The following is a 27,913-nucleotide window of genomic DNA, read 5'->3' on the forward strand; positions in this document are numbered from 1 at the left end:
GGTATTCACGTGACAGCAACATTATCATTCAACCTCACCAACCACAATACGGCAGCAGAGCCAGCTGATTATGATAAATCTGTCCCGCAGATCAGTCCATATGAAAATCTAGAGGTCTGATTACGGGCGATTTAGACAATGTTCACTGCGCGAATGATCTGGAATAGGGGCATGATGCAAGGGAGACGGGCATGCAGTCCAGTGAGTTCACATCAGGAGTAGATAGACTGCATCCGGTGTGGGTGTTCTATGGGTTTTAATAAAGGGGTGCTCGAAGTCGAACTGGCGGTGAAATCTTTTTTTTTTCTATTCTTTATACGTCCTTTTCGATTATCTCAACAAGTGTCGTTCCACAATACAGGAGAAGTGAACGCAAATGGACGTTTGAGAACCTGGCAGAGGCACAAAAATTGGGTCGACAGATCACCTTGTGGTGGTAATGAGTCAGCTATAAACATTTTCCACTTTATCTATCTCTCTCTCCCTCCCTATCTATCTATCTATCTATCTATCTATCTATCTATCTATCTATCTATCTATCTATCTATCCTATCTCTTCCTCTAATCTCTCTTCTTGTATCCTTTCCCCTCACCACCTGCCCTCTGAAAGGGAAATAACTTCGCAATTCTTCTCCGGAAGAGAAAATGGACGCGTTCAAGTAGTGTGATCATACAAAGATTCCAGTTTCAACTTCCAGGTGGAATCTCTGTAGAACCTGAACGACAATTTTCCCTATCAATGTATCGATGGAGTTTTGACCGACGTATTTTTCCCATTCCTTTTTGTTCAGGTGTGAGTGTTCTTGACCGTGCTAACTCTCAGCCATTCTCTGATTATCTAACGGTCACCAGTAGTACAGTATGACTCTATATGCTTGGCAAAATACCTGAAAAGGTAGCTCCTGAACAATATATAATCAAACCACTTGGAAAAGCTCTCAAAATGTATAATGGCAGATATGGAGAAACATCAAGTTAAGCTGCTTGCCTTTTTATTTTCTAATAATGGAGGAAGAACCCGATTGAATGTCTTGATATTTTGATTTTTGTTTTGTTCTTTCCTTAGTAGTTCTTCTCTCTCGTTCATTATTTTTTTTTTCTTGCAATGTAAATGATTATGAACCAACCCCGTGTTGAGGCAGAAATCATCCCGTACTCAGCGTCACTTTAGAAGTCCATTATGGCATTAGGAGAATATTGCGACGCTTTGATGCAAAACAGAAATGACAGCGAGGGAAAAAAGGGGGGAAATAGGAGAGAGAGAGGGAGAGAGATGGGGGTGGAGGAAACAGAGAGGGGAGGGGTGGGGGAGGAAGACATGCAGATAGAGATTGGTGACGGGCAAAATTGTTATTTTGTCCAGCCATTAGCTGGATGAGATGAGAGCGAGAAATCCGGACTAAATGCTAAAATGAAAGATAATAATGACGTGATGCCTTCGAGTCATAATAAACTAGACCCAGAACGACACACGTATAGGTTCTGGAGGAGAATCGGACTTGATGAAACTTTTTAAGTTTTCCTGTTAATGATTTTGTCCACAATAATTTAAGTAAAATAAGCAAAAATGAAGAAAATATGCGGATTATATTCTTTGCACAGCTTTATATTGTACAATTGTGTAATTAGTTCAAAGTTGTCATAATCGTCGATTGCAAGATTTTATGAAGTGCAATTACTCGGAATACTCAGTCATCAGGTTTTATTATAGCGCATTAATGAAGTCCCGATTCAGGAAATATGAGATAATGACTTCCAGACTCAGACTACTCAGACTACTTTACTAAATACTCTGTGCGGTCAACTTGAGACATTTTGGACGTATCAATTACTCTTTAAACTCTCGTGCATGCTGGCAAGAAAGGGGTGGGATGTGCGGGGGGGGGGGGGATTCCAAAGTTCATGAAAATATCATGCGATGACATCAGTTTGTACCCTAGTATTTTTCACCTCGCTTTCCGTGAAACTATATAAGATAATCTCTATTTTTTCTCTCTCAGGTGTCAAGTTCCCTTGCCTTGAATAAAAAAAAAAAAAAAACCGAAAAGGTTGGAAGAGAGAGAGAGAGAGAGATGCGCGTGGGTGAAGGCGGGATGGGGTGGGGTGGGATGGAAGGGGGTAGGGAGTAGCTCCAATCCAAAGAAACGAGAGATTCTAACCACCAGTGTCCCATTGCCTGCAATATAATTAAATGTTCTACTTCAACATCTTCAAAGTTTCCATTAAGGTTTCAATCCAAGAATATTTCGATAAGTCGCAAATATTCGAGGCAATCACATACGCTAAATGGTTCTGACGGATATTTTTCTACTCTCTTTTATTTCAGTCGTCATTTCCTTTCTTCAGTTATTACATCGCAGATATTTCTCCCCTACCATTTTGATTACGACCGACGATCGTCTCCCGATGAGATGATATTAAACCTAGTCCCAAATGTCTGTGCACTTTGCAAAGGGGACCCCATCGTCCAATAATATGACAATCTCAGTTCACTCTAAGGCTGTTCTCGGTCTCCAAAAATGTGTTTCATGCAGTCTTCTTTTCTGTTTAGTTTTTCACAATGAGAAGTTGGTTATCTGCGTGAAACAATCGAATACTTGTGTTACGTGCTACTTTTATCCCGAGGAGGCAAACCACTATTGATTATACTTTCAGAGCTTACTGTTTTGGATTAGAAATAAGTTCATATTGGTATAGTTATCATGGAGCTTTCGAGAAAAGGCTACTGTAGAAAGAAAGAACGGGGGAAAAAAGAGGAATTTAGTTATCCGCAAGGAAAAAATTAGGGAAAAAAGTATTTCTCAACAATATTGTAATTTATTAGTTTAATTACATTTAGTTTAGACACACGTGTTCCTGGTGAGCGTTTTTTCACAATATTGTAAAAGCAAAATTGGTTTTGATTACTGTGTTGAGAGAGAGAGAGAGAAAGATGAGATATCATTACCTCTTAAAACCACTATAAACATATTATATTTCTCACTTCAGCTAAACGCGGAATATTGTGTATTCTTTCCTATGTAGCACGAGGAATTGCAATAGCTTTCACTATATTTGTGTCGCTTTATACCCTCTGACATATTTATGCTAATTGTTGCCCAAACACTCCAGCATTTTTTATTTCTTTTTTTTTTTGTGTGTGTGTGGCTGATTTGCTTTGACATTCGTCTGAAACGTATTCTTCATTCCATATATTATTTCTTTTTAATTCTCTCTCTCTCTCTCTCTCTCTCTCTTATCATTTTCTCATCCTTATTGCCATATCACAAAAACAACAAAAATCTACTTTCGCACTGAAGGTACATTGTCTGAATGGAATCTCTTTCTACCAACGACAGCTGTTTCATAAAGAGTTACAATTGATCTCATTGATAGCTCCCTTCATCAAGCGTAACGTAATGAATCGAGAGTAAACAGCAAAGTTCACTGTCGATCTAAGTCTGTTTCACACAGATACTTAGGCTTGATTTACAGCACAGGTTGAATAGTAGATCAAACGGGGCTTTTTCATTGCATCAATAGTAAAAGATCAATCTTAAGATCAATCTTATTGAAACGGGCCCCTGATGTCATTTTAAATTATTTTGCATGGTCTTATTGTCTCTTATCTTATGATTATCACTTAGTTACCCAAGTCTAATCACTTACACCTGACTTACACGGAGTACAGTATGTCCATTGACAATGCGATCATATCATTTCGGAAGAATACCTACGAAACAATGACTTGTATTGTTTTCTTTACCTTATCAATGGCATATTCATAAATTTCTCTCATCATATTTTGTAATCTATATATGCATTTATATCTTCTGTTAAAAATGTATTTCCATGTTTTGTTGTAAATGGAAAAATGAATGAATGAATGAACGAATGAATGAATGAATGAACGAATGAACGAATGAACGAATGAACGAATGAACGAATGAATAAAATGAATGGATTTATACCTGAAATAAAAATCAGCTGCATGACATACGTTATTTGTATACATTTTTTTTACCTTGTTCTTTCCAGGCAATGGATACATTGAGGGAAAAGAGCTGACCAATTTCTTCAAAGAACTCCTTGGAACAAAGATCGACGCTCAGGTTAGTTCCAAGTCTAGTCCACTCTTCGTATTGGCACAAACGTGACGTATTTGTCTGTATGTCATATAGTGTGTGTATATCAGTGTGTGCTTGCGTACGTGCGTGTGTTTGTGTGTGTTTATGTGTGTGTGCTTGTCTGTTAATGTGATGTTTGTATGACAACATAGTACATGTACACAACTTTAAGTTGTGGTGTAACTTTGACAGGCAGTCTACCTATGAGGTGGTTCGTGAGAGAAACCCAAAGGAGGTGGGAAAGAGTTATAATTTTCCCCTTCTTTACTTTCGGGAATCGATTTTGCGCCTTCTCCGCTGTTTGTTACACAGTCAGAACGGTTGATACAGCGCGACGTCTACTGGGGGAAACTCGTGTTTGCTGACTCGGAGGCTATTTACCGTCGCGAACGCTTGAGGTGTCAGGGCCTCAAGCAGACGCCTTTTTCGTGTCGAACGTACGGAACGCGGAAAGTGCAATGAATTAAAAATCATACAGGGCTGAACGATTCTGACATATCTATTTATACCACGGCTCATGAAGCTATCTACTTCTCTGTAAGTAACGAGAATGATAGCATGTCGAGGTAAATGTCAGCAAAAGAAAACAAAAGAAAAATGAATGCATAAATTCGAATGTTCTGTACATTGAAATTGACGACGACAAAACGATAAACGACTAAACGATTCTCATGCAGATATGCTTCCGGATGAATTGTTTTGTTTAGTTGTTTAGTTGTTGTTGTTTTTTTTTTTTTACAGCACAGCTTCCAACGCTCTTCGTCATTCGTTTGAAAGGCCTGGTTGATTATAATAAATATTATAGTAAAACTCATTTCTTATTTGAAAATATCATAGCGAGGGGAGCTGAAATCGGGAGTTAAATTGAATGAATTACTAAACATCGTTTACACATTGATTGGATTTTAAACACATGGACATCATGTCGTGTGTGGAACTAGGCTCTGCACGAATGAATATTATATACTTCTATACTGCTACCAAAATAATAATAATGAAGGTAGTCGTTCTAATAACGATAGTTGTAATGATGATAAAGAGTTCAGCGATGGTGATAGGGATAACAAAGAGAATACGGTTTTTATAATGCATTTTAGCGTTTCATACCTCCTGGCAAGGTCTCTACGAGAGAAGAAGAGAATTGAAGATTTAAACACATCGGAATCGATAATCATTTCTTTGACCATTTCTTTCGATGGTCACCTTTTGACCAACTCGTTCAGTGTATGAGAACGGCTTTACTGTTATCCTAAATACGCTGGGTTCTGTGTCAATACCTTTTTTTCTTTTACATGCATGAATCTTTTGGAAGTCTTTTTAATGTTGTTTGATATCGATCAGATTCATCTAAAAACCAACAGCAACAACAATATCAACACAACTTTTGGAATATGCAAGATTAAGAATCCAAAACAAATTGTATTTTGTTCTCAAAATGAGATTTTTGTAATTGCGATTTCTTCATTAGCAAAGTAGCGCATGTTTATTAAGGGTAGGTTGGAATTGAGACAGGGATTTAAGGAAAAAAATCAGACAAAACATATGAAACGTCGGTCGATATGTTGACGATGATCCTCGAAGAACCGGTAATGATGATTGATTTCGACACGCCATTGACGTTAAATTTTGTCTGAATAGAGGATGTTAATTCATTGTACTTCAAAATGTGTGACCATTTATACCATACAATCTCAAGAAGTAAATGACTGTTGTGATACTATAGCTGAGCGTGTATCTTTTCTCTCTTTTTTTTTTTATACAAGGTGTGTCTTTTATACCCTTTTTTCTTCTTCATCATCTTCTTCTACTCCTTCTTTTCATTCTAATTTCTTCGTTCTTCTTTGTTTTTTCCTTCTCCTTCCTTCTTCATTTTCCTTTACCCTCGTCTTCTTTCTTCTTCTCCTCTTAGACTTTTCTTTTTTCTTCTCCTTTTATTTTCATTTTCTGTTTTCCCTTTCCCCTCTTTTTGAGCCTTTGAAGTTCTCGCATGTTCTGTGACACTCCACCGAGTGTGCACGTGATTCTTTGGGGGCCTAGGTGTTACCCCTATAGAGGGGCGAGCGAAACGTGTCATGCGAGTCCTGCAATGCTTTCGTTATTCATGCATGTAACCTTTAGCTGTTGTCACAGTAGTATACGCGACGACTGAATGTGCTTGCCAAAGAAGACGACAGACGCACACAGCTTACACTTGACTCCCGCTTCTCATGTACTATACCCCCACCCCATTTCGATACGACTGTCTTAAAGTGTAAGAGGATGCGACCCACTTCCTGAAATCGGGCTATTCCTCCTTCAGTGGAACGGCCAAGTTTCATTCAAGGTTCCGTGTACCACTTATACAGTATATCTTACGATATCCCTATCGCTGGACATGCATACTGTGACAAGTAGACATGTATAGACACTCAGTTATTAATTCAGCGTTCTACATCTATTGCATTACCCAGAAGGAATATAAAAAAACATCCTGGTCTGAAAGTGGTTGAAACGTTGGGGCGTTGGTGCGCTTTGAATTCTGAATTCTGAACAAGAAGAGTAACATGTAAAATTTCTATATTGCTTAAGTGGGAAAACCTATGTCCCTCGGTATGGGAATATTACTCAGAGTCAAGAACAGTGGATATCCATTTCAGATTTGCTGTGATTGTCTGTTAGATTGATGCACGAACTGGGGAATTCTTTCCTTACTGTTGACGTCACTAAACATTTTGTTCTAAAACGCTCGGTCTATAGTTTTCTTTTTCCACAAAATTAATACCATTTTCTTTATGTAGATACACACGCCCACAAACAGATTTATATCCATGCACAGAAATTAATCGGGAAATATCGTCACATATAGAAAGAGGGAAAAGCAAAAAGAAAAGGAAAGAAGAAAATAAGAGAGAAAGAAAGAGAGAGGGAGAATGATGTGATGATACAAAATGATGATGACGATGAGTAGGAGCTTAGTGAGCAGGAGACATTTTATTCCTTCCTGGTCCCTACCTTCCCTGGACCCTAATTTGAGACCCAGTTGTGTGCCTCAACCTCACATTCTCGCCATGATTCATTCTTAATGCATGAATGATACGACGACGCTTCAATTTCTGTCATTTGCGCGTGAAATGACGGTCCGCCGGGATGCGTTAGCCAAGCAATGGGCATGGGCGAATTATAGGTGGGGAGCCTCGAGGGGCACAAAAAATATTATGCTCAGGTGTGGACACCACCATGTGTTACCCCTTCGATGCGCCTTTGAGGGGTAAGAAGGCGTGAGGCGTGTTGAGGGTCGCCATTCATCTGGGCGTAAAATAAGGCTAGGGTGAAGGGTAAGGAAAGGCTCCATTGGCATGACGTTTATTTTGTTGTAACATTCTTGCGCAGTATTGATGTACGGCTCTGGAATCTTACATAATAATATAACACTCTGAATTCGATCTCTACTCAATACTCAATGAGTGAATGTTTTACTCATAATGTTCCCGATGTTGATGGTTTTAAAATGGGTGTTAAGCTTTTCCTGAGGTGATAATAAAGCCAGCTTCGATGTCCTCCTTGGAAATGTAGATTGTGTTTTATCATCACTGATTAATATTATTTCACTTTAACTATTGTTATCAATATGATTACAATTGTAATTGCTACAACTATTGTTTAATAACTTTTATTATTACCATAGTATTAGAATTATTATTGCTATTTTTGTCACTATCACCGTTCCTATTTTTTATAAACTATTACTAATGTTGTATACAAATCTTAGAACTTTCCTCTGAGATATTTACGCACACAATATTCTTGACTGCAGGAAAACTCAGCCCACAAAATTCCGTTTAAGATCTTTTACAGCATGTGCTTTTATCATCTTATGTGTCTCACGCCAAACACCATTCTTCATCATCATGGACGCTCTCAAAACCAAATGAGTTCCACGATTGCCATCACCAGTCAAACTGACAAGTTCGAGAACGTTGCGACACTCCAAATTGCCTCCGGTTAACCTGTCCGCATTTGTCGCTACTCCGTGAGGTGAAAACATCAAGTTTTCAACTGCCCATCGTCCCCCAAGTGCGCATGAGCAGAAAATAGTATACTAGTATCTCGCGTGTCCCTTTTTGCTGCCCCGCTCAAAACTTTAGCTATTAAACAAGGACGGAAGGAAGGACTTGAAAGATTTATCATGAGAGGGAATTCACAAACGGAGAGCAAATAGAGAAGAAAAAGAGACAAGGGTGAAAATACGATGGAGATGTAGCGGCTAAAGACATTCTGTAATTATGTAGGTGGATGAAAGGAGTGGAAAAGGGCGTTAGCAAACCAGAGACTTTAACTACATAGTCTAGCTTTTGGGGCAAACACGCCGACCCCCACCCCCACCCCCTCAGCGCAATATTACGTCCGTGCATTCCACAAACTTTACGGCAGTGGCAAAAAGGTTATTCAATGTGAATCTTCTGAGTGACATCAGCTCATATTTCCATCTGTCTTAAAACATCAATACAAGGTAACTCCTGATGTATAATGAGATAAAAAGAAAAATCATAGGAAAAGAAGAAAAAACGAACACTTAGACGGAAAACTATGGTCGATCTCCCAGCAGCAGATATTACAGTCTCTCATGCTTGTATTTTAAATAAGCTCCATTAGGGTACAGTTATCACCATTACCTGTCATTCTAGTGTGTGTTAGAATGAATTAACGAAATATGTATATTACTAAAACTAAATATCGATTTTCAAGTGGACGGCAGATTTCACTCCAGAAAATCATTCAGATCTGACAGTGATGAAGAGACTGCATAAAATCTCCATTCGTATTGAAATATGTCCAAAAGTGTTATCGAATTCCCGTGTCAGCGATATAAAATCTGACCATGAGAGATTGAGAGTCCATGGTTATACTGTCAAAACCACTCCTGAAATCATCCAATGGATCTTTGTATCGACGCCAAGTAGCTAGCAATCATGGCACTCAAGGTAAATGTATAGACATTCAAATGAAATGTAAGCACTACTCCATCAAGACCACTGTAACGAGTATGGGCTTGTGAGGAAAGTCTGAAGAACAAAAAAAAAAAAATGATGATAAAGTTTCGTTAATGAACCAATATCTAATCATCGTTATTTGTGTACAATGGTAAGAAACGTAGTACGATTGTCCTTTGCACAAAGCAAACTACTTAATCTTTCAAATTCAAAAGAACTTAATCTAGATGGCACATGCATTTCATTTGGGATCCCATTGAGGTTAATGTAAAGGTATCAACCCACGACATAATGAAAGAATTTCATCACTCGGCTTCCCATACAACATAATGATGGAAAGCTTTTTTTTTTAATGCCGTATTCATTACAAGTGATCAATGAGGTGGGAATCTGAAGCCTGGTTGAATTGCAGACTGACAAATCCACTCTGAGAACAAAGAGCACAGAGAGAATTCCCGCCATTAATGGCATCCCATTTTATGATTGAGTGCGCAAATATTTGCGCTGTTGAATAAATGTACATTGTGAAGGATTGAGACTGGCAAATGCACATATTAGGGAGAGAAACCTAACAACAGACAATCTCTCATTGGTCGGAAGGTGTCACGTGTGCCACTCTACCCGCGTAACTTTGCCTCTATCAACATCATACGCGGACAAACATTAAAGCATTAAAGGTATATACATCAGATTTAGATTAGATATATGAAATTTTATCATTAAAATTTCAAGTTTTTTTAAATAGCTATCCACTCCCTCCTCCACAAGAACCAAACAAAGCAAAAACAGGAGTCCCGCAATGAATATTTAAGATGCTGGTGCTGCACTCTTGTGCACGAAAATAGATGTAATTCTCATAATAAAAAGAACGACTTTTATCATCCATCTCTTCCAGGGGCATAATGAACTTTTCAAGAAACAAATTGTCACCAGAGATATATCATGATGACGAAATCGTTTTCTAGTATGACATGATCCTGATTGTATTGAATTCATATAAACTAAATAAAGTGTAGATATTACATTACAGAGCATAATAGACTCTGACGTAGACCTATTGCAGTGTACGGACCTCATAGCAAGTGGTTGGTAGTATTCTCATTCTTGGTATACAATCCGTCATTACTTAAAGTCAATCATAAGAATTCAGCTTTTCTGTCGAAGATTTTGTCACTGATGCTGATGCTGTGTTCGGAGGTAGAAACTTTTCTCCACGTCATGCTTCAGATATAAAACAAAAGCTTCAGAAAAGTGTTGACCCATATGCTTGATCATAATGTTATCAAACCTGTCGTTTATGCATAATCGCCTCGATGTACTTATTCAGCAGGGATCGGTGTCTAGAACATGTAGAATGTATAGCAATCACTTGTTCGAGAGAGAGATGTAAGAGAGAGAAGAACCGCTGAAATATTTATTGTGACGTCAGTCACGCACGCAGGCAAACTGCGCCAAGCTTTGCTTTATTCATGGCACATGAAACATGCATGAGTAGCCGAGGGAGACGTAAGAGAAGAGATTCAAATCGAGAGGGTGTTCGTGGACAAACACACACACACACACACACAAAAAAGTTAAAACAAAAACGCAAAGGGGTACGGAGAGACGCTGGTTATGGGTATAATGGTTTGCTCTTGAAACATTCATTCACTAATTTCATCTCAATATGCGGTACTCAGTGCCGTGATTATAAGCCAGTGCATGATGGGAGCGATTAAAGATACACGCTGATGAATGGCATCAGCGCTGAACATGCGAAATAGAACCCTGACAAGCGTTATGAACAGACGGGAATTGAGCGCCTTAGCTCTGGAAAGTTCATCACAATCATCTGAAAAAAAGAGGAGATGATGTTCAACTTTCAGTCCCTCTTTAAAAGAGTGTTGCGCATCCACACTGGAAATTATATAAAGAAAATAACTAGTACTGTGTTTGTTATGACGAACTATACGCTTAAAATAGGGTGCGAGAATAGGCGTAGTCCCTTCCGATTACTTTTCTGTCTTTTTTTTCAGTACGTGTTACCACGGTGCTGTTGAGCGATGTTCATCGCACCTTCCTAATGTAAAGTGTCCTCTGACACTCACGTGATGTAACGAGGCTGACAGCTCGAGCTGTAGAGGTGGAAATAATTGGAATTAAGACGACAGGTATAGCGACCACCTTATCGCAAAAGATCAAGGCTCAACCATGGGCTTAGCGTCTCTTGCCCACTCGTCTCCGTTGCGGATGACGTACTCCTGTGATACGAATAATGGGATGGGTGATCAGGAGGGGAGTTTGGGTGGGGAAAGGATGTTGGGGACGTGGTGTGCGGAGCATCCTATTCGTATTTAAGTTCCACATTGCAAACAGGGTGGTATATGGAGACGAGATCTTCTTTCTGGTGTAAGGGCATACACAAAGTATCATGTGATTAAACACTTTGAAAGATGAAACGCAAGTAGACAGAGACACAAAAAAAGATAAGAAACTCACAACTGTTGAAAAAAGGTGTTGAAAAACATTAAAGAAACGGTTGCAGCTCGTTATTCCGAAGGTTCGTTATTTCGAAGGCTCTTTATTCCTAAGATTCGTTATTCCGAAGGTTCATTGTTCCGAATTTCATTTTTGGATTAACCGATCTTCGGAATAACGAACCTTCGGAATAACACCACAAATTTTCGGATTAACGAACCCCTTTTCATTTTCGGATTAACGAACCTCTAGGTATAGGGAATTTGCATGTTTCGGTTTAACGACCCTTCGGAACAACGAACCTTCGGAATAGCGAACCTTCGGAATAACGAACAGCACCCAAAGAAACATTGAAAACGGATCATATATCTATATACATGTCTTTTACGTTGCCTATACATGCTACTTACTGTAGACAAAACGAGGGAGAGAGAATCAATTCATTTGAGAGATAGAATTGTTTTCACGTCAACAGCGCCAAGCATATCGCCAGACACCTTCTAATTTAGACTCATATCGTAATAATCTGTCTACACAGTTTGCCTTTCTCTCGCCAATCCTATCTTCTTGTTTTTCCAAACTGTCACGACCTCTCCGTCAGTTATCAATGCGATAGCTCCTGCTTTTCTCAGCTATTCATCGAGTCTTCTTTTTCCCCCCTCCTGCAGTCCTCACCGAGTCTTATCAGCTCCCAGACCAGTTTTTCCTCTACTCAACAGACCCTTAACCTCTCCGCAGCCACGAAGGCTTCGTGTACCCTCCCGCTTCCCTCCCATAAGCATTCTCCACCTCATTCTGCATGCGTCAATCAGCCAGCAAGAAGAAATAAAACATTTTCGACTCTTCTCCTCTTGATCTCATCTCCCCCCCCCCCCCCCGGCTGCTACTGCGTCTTCAAGTACACTTAGATAAATGGATTCAAGTCAAATAAACGCAGAATTTAGAAGTTGCATGGAAGTATAGGACGATAAAATGTAGGACATCTATGGGATTAAAGTTTCACATTTTATTTGATTTTATCCATGTTGCAGCTTTTCATTGCATAGGATTATCTCAACAAACAACCACACTGCTTTACTGTGTTTTGTTAAGCCAGTGGTAATATTGGTCTCAAGCACACTGGTGAAATCACTGGCGACGATGTTGCCAATGCATGACAATTTTCTCATCGCCATGTGAAAAAAAGAGTAGTTAAAAAATCATATGTGGTACAACTAGCAACTGCTCGTATTTATTTGAAAGTCGTGATTGTTAATCATGACAACCCTGGAATAATTTGATTCGAAGAAACAATGATTTTTTTAAACTTTGTGAGCAGATTTATTAGGAGACATGTGACATCGTCAACTCAGCAACTTCGCACATATTTCGCACGTCTTAATTGCGATCAAGTCAGCATGGTCATGTTGCATTTTCACAACTATATCCTATTTCATTGTCAATTCTACGAACTCCGTCGTGATACTGTTTGTGAAATTTTACTCCTTCTTTTTAAATCAACTCAAGTATAAATCAACATCTGAAAAAAAAATACTTCTGGCTCATCATCATTCGATCACGGGGTTGATTTGCTTTAATCTCGGGAGAATCGCACGTTTTCAAATCCGAATCCCCGTTTTTTCCCCTTTCCACAAACTTTTGTAATTGCTCCCGGGGAATCCATCTCTCTGTTCGGCGTTGGGTCATTTCTGAAGACCTTGGTATAAATAATTGACTTCCTAAGCCACCTCTCAGCTCATGGCCTCGGAGATTGCCTAATAGTTAATTCATTCCCATCTTGGGGTCGTGTAATTCCCTGGCCTCTCGGATGGAAATCGGCCTTGTACTTGGTCCCCACGCAGGGGGTAAAATGCAATGGAAGTGATGGCGACGTGGTATTAGAGTTCAGTCAATGCAAATCTCCTCATCAGTTTGATTCCTCCCAAAATAGAAGCCATTACTTTCTCGCGTGGCTCATGCAGCATCATGGACACGTTGGCTGTGGCTGTCCTAATTCATTGAAAGGCAAAATGAATAGAGACATTATCGTCTGTTGAGAATGAGAAGGGCGTTAAGTTGTCCCAAACACTATGGCCCGAATTCACGAAGGTGGTACAAATGAAACCATGGTTTAAACCATGGACAAAAACCATGGAACGCCAAGTGTCGCACGGAATATTTCGTTGCGAAGATGGTAATTTCGTCGACAAAATGACTGTTTCGTGAACGGAATTATCATTTCGTGGACGAAATGTTCATTTAGTTACAAAATGTTGTCATTTCGTTACAAAATAATAATTTAATCGACAAAATGACTGATTTCGTAACGAAATATTCCTTGCAACACTTGGCGCTCCATGGTTTTTATCCATGGTTTAAACCATGGTTTTATTTGTACCACCTTCGTGAATTCGGGCCTATGGGTTTAGAGGCAACTTAACGCCCTTATCATTCTCGACCAACGTTATGAAGTTCATGACAAACCGATGCACATCATTCAGGTGATATTAGACTCGACGTATGTAATTTCATGAAGAATGAACTTTGATTCAATAATCGAGTTAGCACCACCTATCAGCATGAACTATCATATTAACGTTTTGCATCCTATCTATATGTCCTGTATCGAAAAAGGGAAAAAGGTAAAGTTGAAAACTGTTAAACCCTTTGCATGCCAGATCAATATCCTGTCCATATGTGTGTGAGATATATGCGAATTTGACTCAAATAAAGGGTTAATCTGATTCCCAGAGAGGACTCTTTCGAACAAAATGCAAAGGAAGCTTTGTCTCACCACAAGAAACAAACTGGATCAACGTAGCTTCCTTTGAATACATAATACTTCACAGGATAGCTAGACAGATTTTCATAAACAATTAGTGAAGTTAGATTTTAGCTTTTGGGCCCCAAGTCCACACTTAACTTCATTTCGAACTCATCTTTTTCTATAGTGCTAATTTTCTGTACACTTATGTCTATATGGCAAATTACAAACGTTGAAATCATGATGATGTTGATGATAATGATATTAGTAATGATAATGATGATGATTATACTGCTACTACTACAACCACTAATAATAATAATAATAATAATAATAATAATAATAATAATAATAATAATAATAATAATGATAATAATAATAATAATAATAATAATAATAATAATAATAATGATAATAATAATAATAATAATAATAATAATAATAGCAATAACAATAATGATAGTAATAACAATTATAATAGAATAATCTACATCTCTTTTTATCCAACTTCTGTTTATTTTCCAAAACGCAAGATTGATGACACTGTTTAATATTTCGCGATTTTTTCTCCAAATATAGTTCTATTTTTTTTTGTTACGTTAGCCGTGAATTTGATGAAAACAAATTAATCGATTATTGGTGGTAAAGCGCTATCGTTTCATGTTATCTTGCATTGCATACACCACATGCTAATCTCCCGCATCCTATGGCTTAAAGGGGCCCTGAAATCCAAATGCATGTTGCTTTGTGTTGATTTATGATACCCTCAACATAACATACGAATATCTAGAAACATTCCATATATTTTTTTATGATTTTTTTCTTCTATTTTTCTTCAGATTACTTGGGAACGCCCACACACAAAAAAAAAATCCTTCCAAATCAATATTCTTGAGATGACATCATCTGTCAATCATTGCTTAAGTACTGAAATGTTTAACAAAAGACATTGGAATGCACCTTCCCCTCGACTCAGCATAACTTGCATGTTCCCTCGCCATGTCTTTTGTTAGTCACATTAATATCACAAAAACATGCAAGTTATGGTGAGTCGAGAGGAGGGTGCATTGTTGAGGGTATCATAAATCAACACAATTCAACATGCATTAGATTTCAGGGCCCCTTTAAGTAATCTTTCACTTTCGAAGCATCCGGGCACGGAGACAGTGAGCCGTGTGGTTGTTGCCCTGCGTTGCTGCTTTCTCCATCCCATGCTCGCGGAAGCGGAATGAAACCGTGTCATTATATCCCGTGCCAGGCGAAGGGTGACTGCATGCATGGCTGAGAGACAGAATGGCAGCCGGTACTGTGCTGCTCTTTGGGCGTGAGGGGATGATAGGTGGCTGTGTGTGTGCGTGTGTGTGTGTGTGTGTGTGTAGGAGGGGTTATGGTTATTTTCGGTGAACGAGGATGGTAACCATGTGGTTACATTCATGAGTGGAAGATAGCATCTTCCCTGTACTCTTGGACGTGTGATATCTTTATATACATCTGTTTTCAGCTGAGGAACACGCTGTGAGTGCGGGAGCCAGTGGGGCCATTACGTTGTACATTCTCTACTCATGATGCTATCTCTTTCAAAACAACACTAACAGAAAAAATAAGAGAAAGTAAGAACAACAACAGTGAAGTCATCGAATATCTCTCTTTCTCCTTCCACGCACCTTCTTCCGAGGTGAAATAAAAAAGTTATACAAAGTGAAATCGTACGCATGGGACCGAGCATTCATCATAGACTGCCGCACATGTACAAATGTATACACAAACAAGCACTCACATACATAATAAAATATACATACATACATGTGTATGCTGTTGTTGCTTGTCTGTCTATGATGATAACACCTACGTTCATATAATCATACTAGATTGTATATTAAAATTTGGAAAAGCATCATAGACGATTGATGAGAAGGAAAAAGAAAACCGACCAATAACAAGTGCACAGTAAAAAAAAAAAAAAAAAGGCAAGCAAAAGAAACTCCGATTAGTATTGTTTACTGTTACCAGTTAATTGCAGAACCATGCATGAACCATGCATGATGAAATATATATATATATATAATCGTTCCTGTCCGAAACATACACGATGCCTCATTGTGAGTTGCACTTTCACTAATATATATGCCAATATCTTATGATCCCACCTTTTAATATAAAAATTTGAGAAAGCTTCTCGTTTAAAATCAAAAGTAGATATAACCTTAACATGCTATTCATAAGGTAATTATTGTCTATGCTTTCTGGAGGAGGTAGGTCAAGTGCCCTTGAATGCCCTAAGCAGAGATTATACTTTTTTTTGTGAATCCCAATTGGTATTTTTGTTCCATCGTTCTACTACAGTGACGTCACAAATTACTGTAGCGTTCCCATCTCCCGACACATGCAATTAAGCGAGTCACAAAAATATCATAACTTTTTTGAATGGATTGTCCCCTTTCCCTCTCAAACTTTCCCTTTAAATTTCATGCATATAAACGAGAGTTTTAGCAACCTATTCATCACACCTCTCATTAAACATTAGAGCTGTTCCCGGCTGCTGGGGTCACACGTGCCAAGAGAGGCTGGCATTGTATTGTATCATTATATCTTAATAATGACGAAAGAATTTCTCTTTTATGGCACTGGTGTGCCGATGACATCAGCGCCAGTACCGCTAGGGTTGGTATAGGAAACCCTCTGAGCACAAGATCAAGAGTCAAAATAACCCACAACAGGATTGCAAGTGTGTGTGTGTGTGTGTGTGCGTATGTGTGTATACCACTTAGGTCCGAATTCACGAAGGTGGTACAAATGAAACCATGGTTTAAACCATGGACAAAAACCATGGAGCGCCATGGTCATTTCGTCGACAAAATTACCGTTTCGTTAACGAAATTATCATTTCGTGGACGAAATGTTCATTTAGTTACAAAATGTTGTCATTTCGTTACAAAATAATCATTTCATCGACGAAATGACTGATTTCGTAACGAAATATTTCATGCGACATTTGGCGCTCCATGGTTTTTATCCATGGTTTAAACCATGGTTTCATTTTTGTACCACCTTTGTGAATTCGGGCCATAATGTCTACGTTTCGCTGTCTCATCGTGTCTGTCATGTTTGTGTGCCCGTGTGCATGTGCGCATGTGTATGTGTGTATATGTGTGTGTGTGCGTGTGTGTGTGTGTGCGTGCGTGCCTGCGTGTTTGTGTGTGTTAACGATGCATTACATAAGTGCTCATGCATACTGTATCTGGGTTATACTCTCGCATGCCAGACATAAACTAGCTAATAATCCTGCCTTAGGAATAACGACGCAACCACGCGTTGGGTGGGAGTTATCACGGTATATTTGCCAGCAGCGCAGGTGCGCGCCGCAGGTGCAATGGATGGCTCTTAGCAGAATAATGCAAGCACTCTACTTCCACCACCTTCCTCCCCCATCCCTCCCCCCCCCCCCTCATCTTCTTCCTTTAACTGAAAGAATGAATATGTCACAAAATAACAACAAACAAACATCGTCTCGCTTCGCTATACCGGCTGATTGATGCCTTCCCTCCCAAAATGGCGGATGGTGTCAAGGCGGATGAGAGAGTGAGGAGCAGAGAGCAGATCGGTAAATGAAACGTCCGAGCAATGTTGCGGGCAAATCCGTTCCGGCCACGCCTCAGTGCACACAGCCGGTCCACCTCGTCAATCCGCCAAACCCGTGTCCACAGGACGTGACAAGTCGAGTTGGCCAATCCCAGTGGGAGATTTAAGGGAGGGGCATGACTATGGCTCTCAGTGTGATAGAGAGAGATCAGATAGTCATATGAAATGAGATACAATGCTTGGGGTGTTTCAATATAAAATATCTAGAAAAGATAGTCATTGTAATATCTCAGTTTGTCAAAGCTCTGGTATCTGATGTGTGAATGTGAGATGCTATCTGTTGAATGAACTCTGTGAGCGATAAAAAACTTCTCAAATGATATCATATCCATTAATTACATTGTAATTTCGGAATTTGTAATGAAAAATGAGTGTGTATATGTATGTGTTTGTGTGTGTGGGCATGCGCACATGCGTGCGTGTGTGTTTTAATTCTATGAACCAATATGCCATAGAAAACCTGAACTTTGATATACCATGTACCAGTTCGGATAGGGTACCATTTCAATGTTGAAAAATCTATAACGTACTGGGGGACTTCAGTTTTCCTAGCAATACAATTGATTTATGCATTGATGATAATGTACCAGAACCATTACAACGCACAGAATCATCTTTTTTTTTTCTTTTTGTGGGAGCTCCCTAGTAATGGACGGAAAAAGTTACAGTGTTTTAAACTCGAATAGGCCTATGAAATAGACATTGCCCAATGCCGTCTATATACAGAGGAAATTTTGTCAGAATGTATATGAACGTTGAAGAAATAACTTAAATAGCATGGCTTTTCCAAGTATATCTCAAAGAGTGATGGGCTTTTTCTTCTTCTGAATTCAATTAGCGCAGGCGAAGAAATAACCTACAAATTCTGCTGGCGAATTATTGAACGTCTTTATTGCCTTTGGACAGGAGCTAATCAGGGCTGTTATGTATAATAACTAGCGAAGCATGCGTCCAAACCTCGGCAAATTTGCATAGCCCAAAGGTGTGTCGTTCGTCATTTGCGTCATAGGAAATCACTAAGTATACAATCTGAGGGTTGTTTTTTTTGTGTGTATATATCATATAAAGAGTAATATTGTAAAATGATTCATGTGGTTCAACGAACTGCTATAATGATATTTGTCCCCCATGGCGTAGCATACCCTGTGTCGACGCAGTAATTTAAATTCACAACTTACCCTCGAACATTTCCAAAGTCTCCCTGCTCCGGGACGTGACAGAATTGTTGGTTTGAATATCAGGGGGAGGGGTGCATCACGGATTTTTGCATAATGGTGCATAATTTTCCCTCGTCAACCACCCACGCATGCACGCATGTCTGTAGAAGGTCAAAAATTAGAAGGGGAGAAGAAAGAGAGGGGGAGAGAGGAAGAGAAAGAGAAAGAGAGAGAAAGAGAGAGAATGAGAGAGAGAGAGGGGGGGGGGGTTGAAATAAAACACCCGCAGCAAAAATTTTACTATGTTCTCACTCCCAGTATGGGACAACACTCAGTGCCAAATATCAGCGTTGACGGCGTTGGCAATCCTCATGAATAAAAGGACGGAAACCTATCCGTCACTATCTCAGCTTGCATATCACTGAACATAGAGAAGATAAATGATATCTATTTATGTGTATCGAATACAAGAGCCACATATCCAGAAAGAATAGTAATCATAGGTAGCTGTGCCATTAGTGTTAATGCTTATTGGCTACAGTATGGCGATTCGCTGGTATTTCAATAATTCATTTCAGTCAGGGGTAAAAAAAGATATTGATTTTCATAACTACAGCTTAATTTGAGAAATGACTTCGTTGCCTGCCAACAATTTCATATAATTGACAGCGTGTGATGAAAGCGAGTGAAATATCTACTCTTCCAGAAATTGGCTCGTTTCCAGTTTGTGTACGGATTGTATGTGCTTGTGGTTCAGTAATTTGATAATATTTGATTGCTTTTCGCCCAAGAGAGTTGCATTACGATTGTATCGGCTCAACTTATTCCTTTCGGAATCTAATTATATCTATGTAATACTCTCCATCATAAACGACATGATAAGCTTTTCTCTTTAGTTGTTAGTGTGTGTGTCTGTGCGTTGTTGTTGTTGTTGTTGTTGTTCATTTTCCATCTGTGAAGATGGCTGGATAGCCCATATTCAGCTACACTAAGCTGGTCTTCCATGGGGTCCAGTTGGATGTGGGGTGGGACCACTTCACCGGGTTAGACACCCTGCTCTTTGCGATGAATGAATGAAGCGGGATCTTTTACGTGCATGAGCTGTGACTCTCTCATACACGGGACCTCCATTTTATGTCCTATCCGAGGGACAGAGTGTTTTGCCTCTTGCTAGAGGGGACGGTATGTTTACACACAACATTGCTCAGTCCAGACTCGGGTTCGAACCCGGGCCGCGTGATCGTGAGGCAGACGCGCTACCGACTGAGCCAACTCACCGCCCTGTTGTGTGCGTGTGCATGTGTGTGTGTGCGTGTGTGTGTGTGTGTGTGTGTTTATTTGTGAGGGCCAATCAGAGACGTTTTTACTCAATAGTCATTCAATGTAACAGTTATATATGGAAACCAGAACTATGATCGATTGCTTGGTGTAATCGAATTGCGTTGCATGCGATGTATCCACGTTCCAAATAACATGATTTTGATAAGGAAGACAAGTTTATGAATCATGGCATATTAAAACATAAAAAACACAACCACACACTACCTCCTCTTCAAACAACATTTTGCAGAAATGGTAATACACATACGAGCTAATTAAATGCACTCTCGTGCATGTGCATATATTTATATATAATAATATATTATAATATATTATTGTGTTGTGTGTGTGCGTGCGTGTGCGTGCGTGTGTGTGTGTGTGTGTGTGTGTGTGTATGTGTGTGTGTTGTAAATCGGGGTCGGTTTACAATCATTTGAAATTAGCTTAGCGTATTATCCCCTTTAATTTAAACATATGCCTATAATATCTAAATTTGATGTTTTGAACTTGACAAGAATATCCACACGACTAGTGTTGTATATCATCACTGATAATATTTCCGACTTTCTATTCTGATATTATTTGAATTCGAATTCCGCGTAAAAGAGTAAATCTGATGACTAAAACAGTGCATAAGGAAGAAGATTTATCAAATTCAATCATGAAATATAAGTTATGGAATCTAAAGTTTCCAAATCCTTTGCGAAAAAGTATTATTGACCTCGACCACAAACTTAAATGAGAGGATACGATGACGTTACGTCTTCACATCTCTTCCTTCTGTGTGTAAAAAAAAAAATTCTATAAGCATATAATTTTGTTTGTCGATAATATACCAACGACAACCCGTTTACCTCTAAATGTCATCGTTGCTATATAGGTTATAACGACCAAGACTGCATAATTTTATGGGAAATATACAACATAGTCTTATTGATTACATTCTCCAAATGGAAATTTAGAGAGCTCTGAAAAGGTCAATGGGAAACTCTGACGCTAATGACACCATCACTTCTTCCAGTTTGCATAATAGTCGTAGACATTATAATAACACCGTTTTGTAAAGACATATGGAAATGAAAAATTCCGTATCGTTCCTAAACTAAGTCCGATATTGATGAAGCCTGTATCATACCGTACACACCTGGTTAACATGATTATGGGTTTAAAGTTATGCAAAACGTATTAGTTGCCCCTCTGCTTCTCCGTATTCTGTGTATCGCAACGAGACTTCTTTTCTTTTGGTTGCACTTGTCTTTTTTGTCTTCACTGCTTTCTTCAAGTTAGATTCGAATGAGTTGAGTGAAGTACTCCTTATAACATAGTCGCTTAGATTGTTCCATCCAATGGCAACGCGTTGTGAAAAGACATTTAATCACTTTGGGGTTTTGCATTTGTTCTTCGTCACCTTATACTCATGTCCCGTTTATAATGCACAACATGGGCGTAAATCCCGGGGGGGATGGGGGGGATATATCCCCCCCTGAAATGGAGGAGGGGGGGATGGCCTGTACAATCATCCCCCCCTGAATTTTGAAGAAAAAAAAATGGAGGAAGCAGAAATGTGATTGTATCAATTTTGGCATATTAGATGACGTTTGTACGCCGGCCTTCAGACAGGTAACAGAGCTGAACAGTATTCTATCTCGCAGGAAATCGAATGCATAATTTTCTCAAGCGCTCGCTCGCTTCGCTCGCTCGCGGACATGGACATACACTGTAAGGTATGGCTCAGACGTTGACAACGTCAAATAGTGTAGGCCTACATGTAAACATGCTAAGACGAGAGTAACTTGGGACCATCTGCAAAATATGTACGAAAACAAACAAACAAACAATAACAAAACTATATTGCCATAATTGAACCCCCTCCATTTCCTGAATCATTCATGAGGAACGACAGTGACTGATAATTCAGTCAAGATACATCTATGTGTATACCCAGGGAAGATCAGGGGCGTCGAAAATATCTCGGGGGGGGGGGGGGGGCAAAGGGCATTTGCCCCGCCCCTACGAAAGTGTTTAGGCAGGCAAATCATTTATCCCCCAAGCAATTTCCGAGATGAGGACAAATTTCGAACTTTCTTAATGGAATTATTGTCCAAATACCGCCAGAACTATGCACCAAATCGTTGAATTGCAATCATAAACATGCAAAAGCTCCGCTATACTGGATCCCTTTCGATAAGTACACTGTTGAGATTGACGTATATTTCCCTAATTTGTCAAAGAGTGTGCAGCATATCTTTCACTTAACGAAAGGTCCCTCATATGCAGAGGCGTCGATGGGGGGGGGGGATGGTTCCCCCATAAAAGTGGGACAAACCAAATCGCAAAAATATAGCTAAAAACGGCAGTTTTTGGGGTGTAAAATGTCAAAATTTTAAAGCTCGCTCGCTCCGCTCGCTCGCATTTAAGCGCTAAGCCATTCCCCTGATGTTGCTACCAGTGATTGACAGCAGTTGCGCCCGGTGCGCCCCCCCCCCCCAATCTGTAAGATGTCAAAATTTTTCAAGCTCGCTCGCTTCGCACACTCGCATTTAATCATTATGCCATTCTCATGATGTTGCTGCCAGTAATTGCCAGCAGTTTTCGCCCGGTGCTCCCCCCTTAATCTCCACAGCGAAAAACATAGCTACAAACGGCAGTTTTGGGACTGTAAGATGTCAAAATTTTGAAGCTCGCTTCACTCACTCGCATTTAATCATTATGCCATTCTCCTGATGTTGCTGCCAGTTATTGCCAGCAGTTTTCGCCCGGTGCTCCCCCCCCCCCTTAATTTCCAAAGCGAAAAATATAGCTACAAACGGCAGTTTGGGGACTGTAATAAGTCAAAATTTTGAAGCTCGCTCGCTTCGCTCGCTCGCATTTAATCATTATGCCATTCTCCTGATGTTGCTGCCAGTACGAACTGCCAGCAGTTGCGCCCTGTGCGCCCCCTTAATTTCCAAAGCGAAAAAATACAGCCCAAAACGGCAGTTTTTTTTACTGTAAAATGCCAAACTTTTCAAGCTCGCTCGCTTCGCTCGCTCGCATTTTATTGTTATGCCATTCTCTTGATGTTGCTGTCAGTAGTAATTGCCAGCAGTTTCACCCGGTGGCCCCCCCCCCCCTTAATTTCCAAAGCTAAAAATAAAGCTACAAACGGCAGTTTGGGGACTGTAATAAGTCAAAAATTTTGAAGCTCGCTCGCTCCGCTCACTCGCTCAATCATTATGCCATTCTCCTGATGTTGCTGCCAGTAATTGCCAGCAGTTTTCGCCCGGTGCTCCCCCCCCCCTTAATCTCCACAGCGAAAAACATAGCTACAAACGGCAGTTTTGGGACAGTAAGATGTCAAAATTTTGAAGCTCGCTTCACTCACTCGCATTTAATCATTATGCCATTCTCCTGATGTTGCTGCCAGTTATTGCCAGCAGTTTTCGCCCGGTGCTCCCCCCTTAATTTCCAAAGCGAAAAATATAGCTACAAACGGCAGTTTTTGGACTGTAATAAGTCAAAATTTTGAAGCTCGCTCGCTTCGCTCGCTCGCATTTAATCATTATGCCATTCTCCTGATGTTGCTGCCATTAATTGCCAGCAGTTTTCGCCCGGTGCTCCCCCTCAAAATTTCCAAAGCGACAAAATACAGCCACAAACGACAGTTTGGGGGACTGTAAAATGTCAACATTTTCAAGCTCACTCGCTTCGCTCGCTCGCATTTAATCGTTATGCCATTCTCCTGATGTTGCTGCCAGTACGAACTGCCAGCAGTTGCGCCCTGTGCGCCCCCTTAATTTCCAAAGCGAAAAAATACAGCCCAAAACGGCAGTTTTTTACTGTAAAATGCCAAACTTTTCAAGCTCGCTCGCTTCGCTCGCTCGCATTTTATTGTTATGCCATTCTCTTGATGTTGCTGTCAGTAATTGCCAGCAGTTTCACCCGGTGCCCCCCCTTAATTTCCAAAGCTAAAAATAAAGCTACAAACGGCAGTTTTGGGACTGTAATAAGTCAAAAATTTTGAAGCTCGCTCGCTCCGCTCACTCGCTCAATCATTATGCCATTCTCCTGATGTTGCTGCCAGTAATTGCCAGCAGTTTTCGCCCGGTGTGCCTCCCCTTAATTTCCAAAGCGAAAAAATGCAGCTACAAACGACATTGTCTGGGATTGCAAAATGTCAAAATTTTAAGGCTCGCTTGCTCCGCTTGCTCGCATTTAATCGCTATGGCATTCTCCTGATGTTGCTGCCAGTGATTGACAGCAGTTGTGCCCGGTGCGTCCCCTTTAATTTCCAAAGCGAAAAATATAACTACAAATGGCAGTTTTGGGGACTGTAAGATGTCAAAATTTTCAAGCTCGCTCGCTTCGCACACTCGCATTAATGCCATTCTCATGATGTTGCTGCCAGTAATTGCCACCAGTTTTCGCCCGGTGCTCCCCCTTAATTTCCAAAGCTAAAAATAAAGCTACAAACGGCAGTTTTGGGACTGTAAAATGTCAAAATTTTCAAGCTCACTCGCTTCGCTCGCTCGCATTTAATCGTTATGCCATTCTCCTGATGTTGCTGCCAGTAAGAACTGCCAGCAGTTGCGCCCTTTGCGCCCCCCTTAATTTCCAAAGCGAAAACATACAGCCCAAAACGGCAGTTTTTTTTTTTTACTGTAAAATGTCAAAATTTTCAAGCTCGCTCGCTTCGCTCGCTCGCATTTAATTGTTATGCCATTCTCTTGATGTTGCTGTCAGTAGTAATTGCCAGCAGTTTCACCTGGTGCCCCCCCCCCTTAATTTCCAAAGCGGACAAAATACAGTCACAAACTGCAGATTTGGGACTGTAAAATGTCACAATTTTCAAGCTCGCTTGTAACAGTTTGTCAGAAGTATATCACTCTCCTCCCACTTTATATTTCATGCAAAAGAGTGAGACATCCGATCCCTGTAAAGTGTGTGTGTGTGTGTGTGTGTGGGGGGGGGGGGGGGTTACCAAGCTTCTCTCACCCCCCGTCCCCCTCAAGGCTGCGCCGGTTCGGTTATGGGCTTGTAATCGTGGTGATGGTGACTATCGCCGATCATCCCCCCCACTCCTCAGTATGGATTTACGCCGTTGATGCACAATATCATCTAGCTGTATACTCTGTGTATTGAAGCCCATTTGAACATGGTACGGCATTGAACCTTGTGTACACATTGGGTCACACGCAATGGTATAACACCAGTTGCAAGCTGTGTTTGTGTACGTCAGATGGTGATTGATGAAAACATCGATAATGCACAGCGTTCGTCAACAAAGGAGTTGTCACATTCAATCACGAATGTTGATAATATCTTTAAAGATGAACATGACATGATATAATCATCGGCAAGCCCTATATACGTGACTTAAATAATGAGCAAGTGGTGAAGAAAATCAGAAATGAAGCATGGTAAAAGACGAAATAGCATTTCGTTCAACAGGAAAACAGCACACAAGTCACAGAAATAGGTGTCGGTCATTACAATAAAACATTTTAGAAATATAATAACAGATATCTCTTTATTCTGTTAATACTGATAATAACAAACAATATAATAATATTCATACGATATGAAATTGTTTCTTACTCTTCATCTTGTCATTTTTCCTTTTTATTCCTTTTTCTTATTCTTTTACCATTTCTTTTTGTTATTGTTGTCATCATTGCTATTGTTGTGATTATCATCATCATTACTATCAATGACTGTTATTTCGTTGTTGTTGTTGTTGTCAATGAGAAGATTCAATGAGGGACCACCAGATAAGTCTCTGATGCAGCGAGGACAATATTGTTTTCCTCAATTCAATTTAATTAAAATTTTATTTCATTTTTCGAAAAGAGCATAGACATTTCACTTTCCTTGATAACAGAGAATAAGGTGGCATAAGCAAAACAAAGTAAACTGAGAAGAATATAACTGTGGAACCTTGTAGTAATAGTACGTTGTCATGAGAACTGAAGTGATAAAGACGAAATAACAATACGCAAACTTTGAAAAATGGAGGGACCCACTAAAAAGACAAAGCTTGTAGAATGTTGGCCCCTCTATCCCACTATCGAAGAACATTGGCACACATTTGGATGAGAAAATTGACGTTTACACTCACGAATGCACTACACATCACAGAAGCAAACCGTAAAAGCCTGCACTAAGTTTTTCACATTGATCTCTACGTATATCTGATTATAAATCAGGAAACTGCTAAGGAAATGTCATCTCCCTTGAGTAGAGCCTGGCCGAAATTAGATACTCTAGTATCCAGCCAGGGCAGTCACAGTGACTTCTTGACTCTTTCCCCAAAGAAAACGGTTGTGCATTCAAAAATATGAATCATTGTGATTATATAATGCATCGATAAATCAGGGAAATTCAGAAGCTGAATATTATCGACCAGTTCAAGTGGAAGGAGAGCGAACCGGCATGGAAACTGGAACGCGGCGTGGAATTCCCATGGTTACTACGGCAATGTTGGCAGCCTCTCTTTAACTTGTTGATGGATGGGACTGCTGGGAGAATGTTAACGAAATGAAAAGAGATGCCGAGGAGTGAAAACGTAGCAAGGAATTTTTGAAGGCCATGCCGACTGCAACATTCTCAAAACAAACATATAAGGAATGCGAATGGAAGAGAGACATGTGCAGGTAGAAAAAGATATGAATAGAGAGTTGGAGAAAGAAACAGGTTGTGACAAAGAAAGAGAGAAATATATGGAAGGAAAGAGAAGAAAGAGAGAGAAGCAGATAGATATAAAGAATATGAGGGAGAGAAATATATAGATATAGAGAGACGAGAGGTGAGGGAGAGAGAGGAGGATGAGAAAGGGATAGATGAAAGAGAGAAGAGATTGAGAGGCAGTGGGAGAGAAGCAGATTCAAATACACAGAACGGTACAACTAAGGGTGAAATGAGTGAGCGCCATGTTTGTATAGCAAACGACATGTACTCGCTGCTTTGGCATCTAATAAGCCTGAGGTAAAATACACAAAATGCACGCAGACACTCGAAATTAAAGCTACAGTTCAAAAAATCGGAATGGGGCATGATGGGCGATTTAGTAATATCATGTTTGTTTGTTTTTAATTCTTTAGAAGACGAGGTATTCAGATCTGCATAAGATAACAAGGGTTAATAGTCGATTATTACTAATCGCAGTGGTGCTACTGACGTATGAAACAAAAAGATGGAAGCGCAGCGAACTTACAATAATTCTTAGCCGATTCATGTGCTTCGACATGGGGCAGGAGTTTGCCGCATAATTCAAATAAGTCTGCATGATTATATCTGTACAGACATTATATGCATACGTATTTATCACGTGTTTATACGTATACAAATATGCTTGAATATAAATATTTGTATATATACATGATGTAAATGATTGTCTGTTGTTATCTATCTACTTATCTGTCCATCTATTTGTCTTTACCGTCTTCTTTTTCACGTTCATAATTATGCTTTTGTAAACATCCTACACAATATACCCGTAAGACTAAGAATGTCAATCTACATTGTTTATTTTAGTCAGCATTT

General features: G+C 39.7%; 1 protein-coding gene across 4 annotated transcripts in view; it reads left to right on the forward strand.

Annotated features, from left to right (window-relative positions):
* Positions 1-27,913, forward strand: part of LOC140232676 (calbindin-32-like) — a 179,987-nt gene that overhangs the window by 43,402 nt on the left and 108,672 nt on the right. For all 4 annotated transcript variants that reach the window (XM_072312782.1, XM_072312784.1, XM_072312785.1 and 1 more), the window contains exon 2: positions 4,018-4,091. In XM_072312782.1, the coding sequence (XP_072168883.1) occupies positions 4,018-4,091 (74 nt within the window). The remainder of the gene's footprint in view (positions 1-4,017; positions 4,092-27,913) is intronic.

This window comes from Diadema setosum, chromosome 9, assembly GCF_964275005.1.
Source record: "Diadema setosum chromosome 9, eeDiaSeto1, whole genome shotgun sequence".
NCBI lineage: Eukaryota > Metazoa > Echinodermata > Echinoidea > Diadematoida > Diadematidae > Diadema > Diadema setosum.